Source organism: Falco biarmicus, chromosome 9, assembly GCF_023638135.1.
Source record: "Falco biarmicus isolate bFalBia1 chromosome 9, bFalBia1.pri, whole genome shotgun sequence".
Classification (NCBI taxonomy): Eukaryota; Metazoa; Chordata; class Aves; order Falconiformes; family Falconidae; genus Falco; species Falco biarmicus.
Genome location: NC_079296.1, coordinates 7,453,478 through 7,465,755, shown reverse-complemented (window position 1 = coordinate 7,465,755; position 12,278 = coordinate 7,453,478). Strand labels below are relative to the sequence as shown.

At 56.5% G+C, this 12,278-nt stretch overlaps 1 protein-coding gene across 3 annotated transcripts; it reads right to left on the bottom strand.

Moving 5' to 3' along the window:
• Positions 1-333: 333 nt before the first annotated feature.
• On the bottom strand, positions 334-7,867 carry LHX3 (LIM homeobox 3). 3 transcript variants are annotated; one of them, XM_056353073.1, is made up of 6 exons: positions 7,726-7,867; positions 4,812-4,983; positions 4,290-4,492; positions 3,931-4,082; positions 3,644-3,815; positions 334-1,923 (listed from the first exon to the last, which is right to left on the bottom strand). In XM_056353073.1, exons 1-6 carry the CDS (start codon positions 7,793-7,795, stop codon positions 1,505-1,507), a joined length of 1,188 nt encoding a protein of 395 aa, XP_056209048.1. In that variant the 5' UTR covers positions 7,796-7,867; the 3' UTR covers positions 334-1,504. The 3 variants fall into 3 exon arrangements, with proteins under 3 accessions (XP_056209048.1, XP_056209049.1, XP_056209050.1); XM_056353074.1 differs by lacking the exon at positions 7,726-7,867 and adding an exon at positions 5,962-6,255; XM_056353075.1 differs by lacking the exon at positions 7,726-7,867 and adding an exon at positions 5,962-6,252 and having other exon boundaries at positions 4,290-4,440.
• Positions 7,868-12,278: the final 4,411 nt, after the last annotated feature.

Sequence of the window (12,278 nt, the reverse complement as noted above, 5' to 3'; positions counted from 1 at the left end):
GCTTTATCAGCACAGATTCCTGCTTGCTGCTGTTCATCTGCTTCGTGATGAACGCTGAAAAATAACCATGACCCATCAAAAATAACCTGACTGTGATCAAAGTGTGTGCATGCGTAGAGCAACACTGATTTGGCTCTCTCAAGGATTGCGAGCCTCCAAAACTGTCAGGTTTTCTTATCAAAGCATCTTTACATCGGTGGGATTGCTCCTCCACTGAAAGGGACAAGTGTTGAATCACAGTGTTGAGTTTTGAGGGCTTTTCCCAAGTCTCAGGTATTGTATTTACCTACATGGATGCTTTTGATGTGAATTTAGCAAAAGACTATGTAAAGTTTAGCTGACAAATTTATTTGTAATCTTGAAGTATTTGATCATCAGAGAGAAAGCGAGAATATAAATAAAAGACACTGGACATTCACATAATCTACAGTAAATTCAATAATTTTTACAGAGAACAATATACATATTGTCTTGCCTTTCCTCACAATCAGCTCGCACTATATCTGTGGAAATACACAAATGCCTGGAACAGAGAAGTGTCACCAGGAAAGCGTGTGCTCGCTCTGACACGCTCCCAGCAGTGCCTGGAGAATGGCTCAAACTAAACCAGCCGAAACCCTCTGCTGAGAGACGCCCCAGGAAGGGATTTGGCAACAAGACATCAGGGTGATTTCTGAGACACTTTGCAGTAAAATATTTGCAAAGGAATTTGAAAGAAAAGCATAAGATTCACAACCCAGAGCTGCTAGTCTTCCTAGGTCAAGAAAAATCACCTCTTGACCTTGTGATAAATGTGTAGTTATTTGGTAATAAATACATCTATTCACGGTTTAATGCTTATATGGAAGAATAAAACTAGCAATCTACAAATTAAAAAGATGAGAAGCAGATTTAAAGTATGATTTTCATTTTACAAAGGAAAAGTGTTGTTGATAAATGATTGGCATATTAAAGACCATTTCATTTTAGAAAAGTTAATGTAAATTCAAAATAAAACAAAAACATACCACATCTGTGCGCTTTTTAAAAAATATGCTGGAAGAACAGAGAAATTTTCTACCATGGATTTCTGAAGTGATTCACTATTAACATTTCTCCTATAGAAATATAGACATTGTCACACCTTTTACCGTGGATGAGGACTTTATTTTCTCTTAAAAAGGTTTCAGTGTGGATGGGTGATGAAGCAAGTCCTTGCTTTGAAGAATGTACTGACAACAGAAAGCAAAATACCTTATATCAAATCTGTAAAGCACAAGTCTTGGTGTTTAGTAAAGACACAATAATCAGTTTCGTTTAGATGCTCCGTATACTAATCACTGTGGTGCGACTGCCTTTGCCCACCGTCCTCAGTCAACCTTGGAAAGCATGCCCACTCTCTCCGTGTCGTCACGCTTTCCTGCCCCACTCAGCTGTCCCAGTCTGTCCATCCTTCATTCCCAAGAGTAGACGTTTAACAGCACCGAGTCCTTTCCCTTCCCACTGCGTGGTGATGGAACCTGTATCAAAACTGAGCGTGGTCGACTTCATCCAGCCAAGAGGCTGGGCTGGCAGGGAAATCCGGGTATCCCCCGCTGCTGCCGGTGGAGAGGTCGGAGCTGGGTCCGTTCCCAGCCAGGACCCTCATGGACTGGGGCACACCTTGTCCGCTTTGTCCCATGATGCCCAAGCCGTTGTCTGGGTAAACCAAGCTGGAGATTAAAGGCTGGTGGCCTGGCAGTGCTTGCAAGGAAGCTGGTGACTGGGGTATCCCATAGGGGCTGTTGGATCGCAGGTCGTGGTACTGGTCCTGAGCTGGGATGCCACTGTGATCCAGAGCAAAGCTCCCGTTGGTCCCAGGCTGTCTCCCCAGAGCAGGGGACGCTTCATTGAGATTGCTGTAAATCCCATTGGAATGGCTCATTTCAGACATAGAGGGCTCATCTGAAAGGGAAATGGACTGGTTTTACTGGGAGGGCAATGGTCACGGCTGGCAGCGGTTGCATGGGAATGCCTGCAGGCTCTAGGTATAAATAGATTAGATGGATGGGAGCTGAGCAGCCACACACTGGCCACTTGTAATTCCTTATTACTCCCATCCTTGTTGACGGCTCTTCATAGAAGGCCACGGGATTATTATTTTTTCTGAGTACAAACATCTAATACATTTTGGATTTTAAAAATGTGCATGAAAATTACATATTAAAATATAAGACTGGGATTCAAAAATAATCCTTTACAGGGGAATGTAAGTTCAATGTCTTTTTACCTTTTATTCTTCATTTCTGTTTGGCTTTGAGGTTTATCCTGAATTTTTATATCATTTTTAGGAGCCACCTAAACACTCACTGAAGCAAGAAAAACTCTCCATCGCTCAGAAAAAAATATATTAAATCTCAGCAGTATTTGTCTGCTCAGGAGCAGGCTAATGAAATGTATTTGTGTGACTTTAAAACACTTCTGAAAAATGAGCAATATTTTTCAAGCTACGAGCAAAAATTGTTTGCATTCGTTAGGGGCTCTGTGGACAGTGAGAGCTGCTCTGTTGCCTAGGATACAAACCTGTTTGTGGCATCAAGCTATCAATAATTGTTCAACATTTTTTAGTTATTATTTATAGTATATTCATATTTAATGATGCTGATGCACAGTGTGTATAAACAGACTTGAAAATCAAATAGTTTTTAGGAACACGGGAGAGAAGCTAAGACGCAAAGCTGAGTGTGTGTATAAACATACGTGCATTTATAGACCTGTGTCTGTCTAAATATGTACACGGAGTTTTGCATTTCAGCTTTTCTCCTGTATTCTTAAAACCGATACATGCACACACACATGGGCACGCACATTTGGGCTCCGCACTAGCACAGACCAGCCCCCTTAGCCCTGGGGCAGTTCGGGGCCGTGCAGAATGTGCCCCCGAGCAGCGCTGCAGGCACTGACCTCCGCCCCCCCCCCCCCCCCCCCCCCCCCGGGCACAGGGCCGTATTCTGCCTCTGCAGCGGCTGCCGTGGGGCTGGAGAGTGCAGGATAAGAGCTAGTGGAGGTGTCTCCCTGGGTTAGGCAACAAAAATCTCTGCTCCAAAAATGAGACCCTCGGGTTCAGAAACCTCCCACCACGCAGCAATCTCCCTCTCACAGCACGGTGGGGAAGTAACAGCTCCCACAGAACCGGGGCGTCTTAACTAGTAACTATGCAAATAAAATCACCCCTAAATAGGATGGAAAAAAAAAAAATGTTATACTTTTCCCCACAGAAACGTTCAGTGATTGTGGATTCTCTGATTTTCTTATTTCCAAGAGCCCCTGGACAAGGCTGTGTATGAGCAGCGGCTCTAACACCCGCCGCGCCTGCCCGGGGAGCTCTCCCTGCTCTCCCCGCACCTTTCCGGACCTGGCACAGGCCCCCCCCGGGGGAAAAGCAGAATTTCCTCAGCCCCGGCTGCCCCCGCAGCCCTGCCAGGGTTTACCCCGCGGTAAATCCCGGGGCTCCGCGCTTCTCCCGCCCCGGACACTTGTTGTCACTCATTCCGTTACGGCTGAAAATTATTAACGTGGCCCGGGGTGTGTGTGAAAGCAGCCACGGCACGGACCGCAGCTCGGCCGGGGGGCACGGACCGCGCTCGGCAAAGCCCTGTCTGGCACCGGGGCGCCGGGGACCGACCTGTGAAGGAGACCTCGGCATCGCTGTCGGGCCCCTCCTCCTGGATGCTGTCTTTGTCGGACTTGGAGGTCCCCCGGGATCGCTTCATGTTCCTGAAGTACTGACCCCACCGCTGCCTCCCCGCGTCCTTCTTCAGCCTTTTCTCCTTGGCCCTGCGGTTCTGGAACCAGACCTGCAAGCAGGGCAGGCCGGGGAGCTCTCTCTCCGCGGGGTCGGCTCCCTGCCCGCCGCCCCCCGCCCCGCAGCCCCCGCAGAGCCGGTGGGGGGCGAGGGCCGCCCCGTCTCACCTGCACCACCCGCATGTCCAGCCCCGTCTCCGATGAAAGCTGTTCCCGGACGTGCCGCGCCGGTTTGGGCGAGTTGTTATAAGCGTTTTTGAGGGTCTCCAGCTGCTTGGCCGTGATGGTGGTGCGCGGTCTCTTGGCCGTGGACTCAGCCTCTGCCGACACGGTGGGAGTTAAAGGTGAAGTTACCGCGGAGCGGCCCCAGGGACATGGGACCCTCGTCCCCCCTCCAGACACCCGCCGACGGCAGATACTTCCGGCCCCCCTTCCGCCCGGCCCATGAGCGTGTCCCGGAGGGCAGGAGAGCCCCAGGCCGCATCCCTCCTGCCCTCAGGGGATGCGAGGGAAGGCGCAAGGGGTACCTCTCTGCTTGGCCGTCTCGTAGTCTGCCTTGCAGACCAGCCTGCTGTCCTCCATGAGGTAGAACTCGTCGCCGGTGGCCAGCTGCCGTTTGCAGACGATGCAGGCGAAGCAGTGCAGGTGGTAAACGAAGTCCTGGGCCCGGCGCACCACCTGGGTCGGGGGGATGCCCTGCTGGCAGGCGGCACACTTCGTCCCGAAGCGCCTGAGCGGGGGGGGGGGGGGGGGGGGGACAAGCGGCGGCCGCTGAGCGCGGCAGGGTGGGCTGCCGGCCCGGCCCGTCGCTGTCCGCGGTGCTGAACCCGGCCCGCGGTGCTGAACCCGGCCTGCCGCTGTCCGCGGTGCTGAACCCGGCCCGCGGTGCTGAACCCGGCCCGCCGCTGTCCGCGGTGCTGAACCCGGCCCGCGGTGCTGAGCCCGGCCGCCGCTGCCCGCGGTGCTGAACCCCACGCGTGCCCCTGACACCCACCCGCCCCGGCACCCCCCGGCTTCTCCCCGGCCGCCCCCGGCCCGGCCCCACGCACTTGAAGAAGTCCTCCTTGCAGTACACGCCGTCCCCGCGGCTGAAGCACTTCTCGGCCAGCTGCGTCTGGCAGTCGGAGCATTTCAGGCACTTGCTGTGCCAGTGCCGGTCCAGGACCTTGAGGATGAACCTGTCCACGATGTGCTGGTTGCAGCCGGCGCACAGCGGGATCTCTGCGGGGAGGCAGCCCCCGTCAGCCACCGCCCCGACGGCCCCACCGCCTCCCGAGACCGGCCCGGCCCTCCGCCCCCGGGGTTTGCTGCCGCCCGACGGCCGATCCGAGGGTGGCCCGGGGAACGGCCCGAAAAAATGAGTATTCGTTCAAATTCGTTGGCGCGGCGCCGGGGGAGCCTCTCCCCGCGCCGCAGAGAGCAGCGAACCCCCGGGCCGCACACCGGGGGAAGCGCCCGGGAGCAGCGGGGAAAACAGGCAGGGAAGGGATGGGAACAGAATTAACCCCCGGGCCGAGCCGCCGGCAAAGTTGCAATGCAATTATTCCAGGCTCTTTTTCCTTTTCCTACTCTTTCAAAATTCACCTGCAAATAACGGCGGGGTAGCCCGGGCGGGGTGAGGAAAGAGGCTACCAAAAATTACGAGAATTGCACTGAAAATAAAAGCGCAGTAGGCTTGTCCCATCGCCCTGCAGATATCCACAGAAATGAAACAGAAAGAGATGATACAAGGACACAGATACAGAGAAATAGAAATATAAAAATAAACAGATACAGTAGATAGAAAACGAAATGTACAGATATATAGACATAAATATAGAGAAATCGGCATATAGGTATAGCTATTGACAGGCAGGTAAAAACGTAGATATAGAGGTACATAAATATAGATACATCGGGATGCATACAGAAGAGACATCTACAGACAGGGCTGTATAGATATAGATAGATGAAGACATAAGGATATCTATATGTAAAGATAACTATAGAAAGATATATAGAGATGCATAGCCGTGCGTAGGGGTAGAGATGGAGATGATATCGTTATACGTATTAATCGTCCTCTCAACAATTCATCGCGTCCAAACAAATAACCCAAATAACGGCACCGCTAAAGGCAGCGGCCCAGGCCCCGGGCTGCCCGGAAAGGACAGGGCACGGCACGGCACGGCCCGACACAGCACGGCCCGCGGCTCTTACGCTGCATGGCGGCTCCGCGGGCCGCGGCAGCGCCGCTCCCTCAGGCGGGCCGCAGGCACTGGCGCATCTTCCGCGGGGCCACCGCCCCCCGCCCCGTCGCTGCCGGGGCCGGGCCGGGGGTGCGGAACTGCTGCGATCCCCTCCCCGGCCCCCCCAAATCACGGCGGCAGCTGACCCCCGGCCGCTGCCACCCCCGCGGCGCCGGGGATGTCGCTGGCTGAAGCGGGTTATTTTTAGCACCCGCCCCGCCCCGCCGGTGCGCTCTGAAGCGCCGGGCAGGGCATCGCCGCGCGCTGTATTTAACAACCCCCCCCGGGGCCGGCGGCACAGCCCCCCACCCACCCCGGCCGGCCACGGCGGGAGGGCGCCGGCTCCGGGGCGCCCGGAAACGAAACCCGGGCGGGGGCCGCCCCTCGACGGGCCCGGCGGCGGGCGGGGGGTTCAGCCGGGGGTGGCGGGGGGGCAGCGCCGGCCGCTGCCCCGAGCTCGTTGCGAGTCGCAGACCCCGGGATTTGCCCCCGGCCCGGGGAAAGCACCGCGCGGCTCGACCCCTCGCCGGTACGAACACCCCCGCCGGGCCTGGTCCTGCCGCCCCCCTGCCCCGGTGAGCCCCGCTGCTCCTTTCCCGCTGCCTCCGCGGGCCCCGACGGAGCCCGGCCGGGGACCGCGGGGCCGTGAAGGAGCGTCGCGTCCTGCGGGAAAACGGCGTTGTCGCGCCGCTCCCGTACCGGGGGGTCGCTTTCGGCGGTGTCGCCTCTTCCCCCCGCAGAGCATCTCCCGACTGCCCGGTCAAACGCGCAGCTACCGCGGCTGCGATGCCCGCACCGCGGAGAGCCCGGAGAGACAAACCGGGCGCTAAGCCCGGGGACACCAGCCCGACGGCGCGGGGGGGCTGCCGGGCTGCCCGACCCGCGGAGTCGGTCCCGGTCCCAGTGTCCCCTCGGCCCCCGCGCCCCGGCGAGGCGCCTGCCCCGGCTCCTCGTTGTTTTGTTTTTAAGCCGCCGTCGGTCGCGGTCGATGCTGACGAGAACCGGGACGGCCCCGCACCGGATCCGGCCCCCTGCCCCGGCCCCGGCTCTGCCAGCCCCGGGGAGAGCCCCGGAGCTCCGGACACGCCAGGGCAGCGCGGGCCGGTTCTCCTCGTCCCGGCAGTGCTGCCTCCGTTCGTTAAACGGGAAGGAAAAAAACCGAACGCGTTTAAGAGAGGAATTAACGGGAGTTTTTCCAAAGCGGAGAAAAAGCCGGGGCGGAGCGGGGCGGGGTGGCGCAGGGTGTGCCCGCCGTCGGGGGGGAACCGGCGGGCAGAAATTCCCCGTTCCGTCCCTGCCCTCGTTGCGCTGGGAGCGGCGGGACCCCGGGGCAGGAGCCGCCGCTCCGCAGCGCCGGGCAAAGCCGCCGCCGGGGCCGGGCAGCGGGGCGAGCCCAGGGCAGCCGCCGCCTTTCCTCCGGAAGCAGGCGGGGAGCCCCAGTCTAGACCCGATGGGCCCCGAAGGGGCGCCCGTAGCAGGCGCTGGGCCGGCGGGGCAGGCTGTGATGCGGGGACAAGGCAGGGAACAGCGCGGGGCGGGCGGGACGGACCGGGACGGACCCCCCGGTGCCGTCGTGCTGCCCGCGCTCCCCTGCAGCCCGCCCCGACCGCGGCCCCGACGGCGTCCCGGGGAGCGCGGAACGGGCACAGGCTGAGGCTCCCGCCGGGGCTCCCAGAGCCGCCACTGGCGCCTCCGCGGGGGGACGCGGAGGTTTCCGCGCACCCACGCCCCTCACCTGGGCTCCGCGGGAAGGGGCAGAGCTCCGCTGCCTTCTCCGAGCCGGCGCGGACCCGCTCCAGCAGCATCGCGGCCCCCGCGGGCGCGCCGGGCGCCGTCCGAGGTGCGCGGGTGGCTGCGGAGGAGTGGCGGAGCGGCGCGGAGGGGAGCGCAGGGAGCGGCGCGGGGGCGGCCGCCTCCCGGGGCGGAGCGGGGCCGGCGCGGGGGGGCGGGCCGGGGGCGGCACCGTGCCGTCGGGCCGGGCCGCAGCTGGGCCGCGCTTCACCGCGGGGCCCTTCAGCATCGCGAAAGCGGCGGGGGGGAGCGTCGTCCCCCACGGCCCACGCGTGGCCAGGGCCGCCGCGCCCCACGCCTGGGCTCAGGCTGCAGCCGCCGCCCTCGCGTGTAAAGCGGCCCCGGGGCCCCCGCAACGCCCCGAGCGGCGGCACGGTGGGAGTCAGGGGAGCCGCCGTCGGTGGGAGCCTCCTCCCGGGCCCGGCCGCCCCCCGCCCGCCCCCGCTCCCGGATTTCGTTTGCCCCCGCGGCGCGGGTCTCCGTCGACGGCGGCCGCGGGGAGCGGGGTGGGGGGGGCCGCTTCCCTTCCAGTAATTAGTTAATGAGAGCGGAGAGGTAACTGGTGAGGACTCGTGTCTGACCCATGGCAATCAGTGCCCTGCGGCTGGCAGAGGTTAATTGCACTAATTGAGGATGGGGCGGACATGGGATGGGGGTTGCATGTGTGTTTTTGCATGCACATGCGGGTGCATACAGGTGTGCATGTGTGTATTTGCAGGTGCATGTGGGTGTGCATGTGTCTATTTGCATGTTCATGCGTGTGTTCATGTGTGTATTTACAGGTGCATGTGGGTGATTGCAGAAGCACATATGTGCGTATAGGGGTGCAGGGACATGCATACGCAGGGCCGTGCACTTATTCATACGCAGTCTGTGTGTTCATTTGTGCGTGCAAGGGGTGTGTGTGCCAGCCAGTGTGCCCATGTGGGTGTGCAGGTTTGTGTGTGTGTGCACCCGCAAGTGTGTGTGCCTATGTCTGTGCCTGTGAGCTTGCGCTCTGTTCCGTGGGTGCTTGCGTGTTTGTGTGTGCAGGGACGTGTGGGCACATTTCCGTGCGCTTGTGTGTGTGTGTGCACCGGGGTGGAAGCCCCGTGCGTGTGCACACCGCTTGCCCCAGGCAGCCGGAGCTGATAATTGTGGTTGTTACTGTGAGCCCGTTAATCCCCCGAATCCCTTTACCTCCTGCTCGCAGGGGATTACAAATTAATAAAAGCAGCTTAGGGGCGGGAGCCTCCAAACACACATATGCTCCTGCCGGGCGGCAGCACAGGGACTTTCGCCCGCCCGTGGGGGCAGTTGGGGAGCCCAGCACTGAGCTCCCGAGGGCCCCAACTTCATGCCACCTGCACTGGCCCAGCACCACTACTGAGCACCCCTGGGTGCCAGGCTGTGCTCCTGCCTGCTCACCTCCCCCGGGTCCTGCGGGGGCCAGTGGCTGGGTCAGGACTGTCCCCTCTGATGGTTCACCTGGCCAGGGACAGGTCCCAGCCTGGGGGCCAGCTCAGACCTCTACGGTTGGAAAATAACACAGGGAGACATCATGGGGAGCAGGATCTGGGGTCCCCAAATAAAGTACCTCGAAATGTCAGGCTGGAGCACAGCTGGGTACGGGCAGAGCGCTGGCACGGCGTGACTGGTACCGTGCCCCAGTAACACCGGGTACCACGGCGAGTCCTGCTGGGTACCGCCAGCACCGGCTGTGCTGGGGCACCTCCACCCTCCCCAGGGCCATGAACAGCTTCTGGGGGGAGCAGGTGATGACCCACAGAGTCTCTTTTAAGCTCAGTTTTATAAGTGGATTTTTAGTCTGATCCTCTAAGGAAGCAGTTTAAGAAAGCGTGTGTGTGTGTGCTGGTGCCTGTCCTGCCAGGGCTGCGGCTCCGCAGGACGCGGGGCAGCGGGGACCCGCTCAGGGCCACCAATGGCACCTGCCAGCCCTGTGCAGCCTTGTGTTTTCAGCCCCAGGGTCACACACCGGCACCATCGCAGCAGGTTTCCACAAAAGCCCCTTCGGGTGCCCTCCTGCTCGGGTTGTGGCAGGCATCAGGCCCTGCCCGCAGGCTTACTCACTGCTTCTGCCACCATTAAAAAAAACCACCACCAAACCAACCAAAACGTATCTTTGTTACTTTTTTTGTCTCTCTTCCCTGGTTCAGAAGATTGCTTAGCAGCCCCCGAGAAGTCTGAACTTAAACACACTCCTCTCCCCTTTCCCTTCTGTCAGTTCTGCAGACAGACCCAGGGGCTGCACCATCCCTCCTTCCGAGGAACCTGCGCCAGGTTTGCTATGACAGCCCTTGTCCCCACCGCCGCGACAGCGGAGCATCAGACCCTGCAGCGAGTTCCCAGGACCTGGAGCACCTCTATAAAAGGAGGCAGCAGATGGATCAGGTTTGGGTGGGATGGTCAGGGCACGCCTACCCCTGCCCCAGCAGGGACCATGTCACATTCCAGCTTGAGACATTTCAGGCGAGGAGCCCATTCTTCACGTTCCCTCAGGAACATCACCGTTTTCCAGGCAAGATCGCAGGGCAGCTGGGAAACGCACATTTCCCTGGAGAAGCGAGCTGCAGCGCCCAACTTCAAAGAACCGTATCTACAGGTTTAGAAATCCTGCAGGTTTCTAAAGAGATCTTGGAGTACTTCTGCAGGGAGGGTATTTTTAACAAGTCACCCATCCCACCACCTCAGTGGCACTGCGGGTGACAGCGGAAGGATTCAGGAGCATTCAGTGGAGCTGGCACCAGCCTGGCCACAGAAGAGATGTTCAAGTTCAAGGGGAAGGCTCAGAAATCACCCATTTTCCCATCACTCCTCACCAACATTTTATGAAGTTATGGGATAACAGTGAAAGAAATGGAGCAAAGTTTACCTGGTACGTTTCAGAATTAAGTACCCACATAAAATGACTGATACGGTTTGAAATGGATGTGTATACAAGCTATCCTTGCGATACAGTTTTTACCTAAAAGTAACTTGAAAATACAGGTAAAAAGCCAATACACACCACTTTGCCCAAATGTTTGCGATTTATTTTAAACAAGCACATTAGTTTACAATTTAGTACAAAACACTCACTTTTCCTTCCTAGAGAGGTACCAGACTGAGTAAAAAAAACCCCAAAACTAAACAAAACAAAGCAAAACAAACTTGAAAATGTCAAGTTATTGAATTAAAATAAATAAAACATTTAAATTACTGAAATGGTATATTCACAATTTTCAACACCTCATATGCAATGCACAGACCTACACAATACACCTTGGACCTTCTCTTAAGATGGTAGTTCCCGTGCAGTTCTGAGCCGAAATAGCTAAAAATGGAAGAGTTCTCAGGAAGAACTTCATTAGGTTTCTTTAGCACTTGCAGCTTTTCTTTCTCTGCTGGCATATTCCACAGCACTCCTTTTATTTTCTGTGAAGGTTTAATAATTCCCCTTTAAAAATATCCGAGGAGCAAAGAAGGCTCCATGAATTACAAAGGGCAAAAAAATCCTTCTCGGAAACAACTGCCACCAATACGGTACAAGCCACAAATGACAGTGGAATCGCAGAAGCTTCTGTGGTACAACACAGCACAAATAAAACCTCCAGGACTGAGGAGATGGTGGTTTGAGGCAATTTTGAAAAAGGAAACACTTTCTTGTAACTCACCCAACCAATAACACACCACAGCAAAGCAGCATCACACATTCCCCAGCAGACATGAAGTATCTTTACGGTCAGAGTACGTAAAAGGATATAATTTGTCATCATAAAGATAGAAAATAAGAACAAGTAAACCAAGATTTACAGAACCAAATTCAAAGTCAACAAAACTTTTCCAGATGAGGTCACTACCGGCATTAGAGTGAGAGACTTGGCCAGTTAACTGGCAACAGAATTAAGAGCACCAACATGGATAATCCACATCCTTATTTCACACTTTTACACTCCTAAGAAAAAACACTCGAAGTTTGAGTATCCGTTTGTTTTATCATGTTTCCAGGAGGGTCACAGCAACATGAAAGTTAACAATGTGTAGCAAACCAAGCCAAACCTTCAATCCAAACCCACATTTGCTGGTGTCCTAATGGCAAAATTATCACTACAAACCTTCAAAGCCTTCAGAACAAATCAAAGCTAACAAACTGGGGTCTATAAACATGGTAAACTGCAGAAGCAACAACCAGCTTGAAATTGTGCAACAATACTGACAGCGGGAAACTCAAGTCCCACAGAAACTGGCCAAATCTTCCAGATCCAGTATTTGCTATGCTGTGGGTTTGGGTTTTCAGTGTTTGTTGGGGTTTTCTGCATTCGATGTCCTTGCTTGTTGGCTGACATCAACATCTCCCCAGACTAGTCACTTAAAAGTTGCCTGATTTCTAAAACTAAATGTGGGAACTCTGGGCTTTCCTCTGAACAAGCCTCCTTCTGGGACCTCTCACTGGATTCTAACACAAAGCAAGTGGCACTGATGAGCCAGCCCGGGCCACCTTCCACCACGAGTTCACTA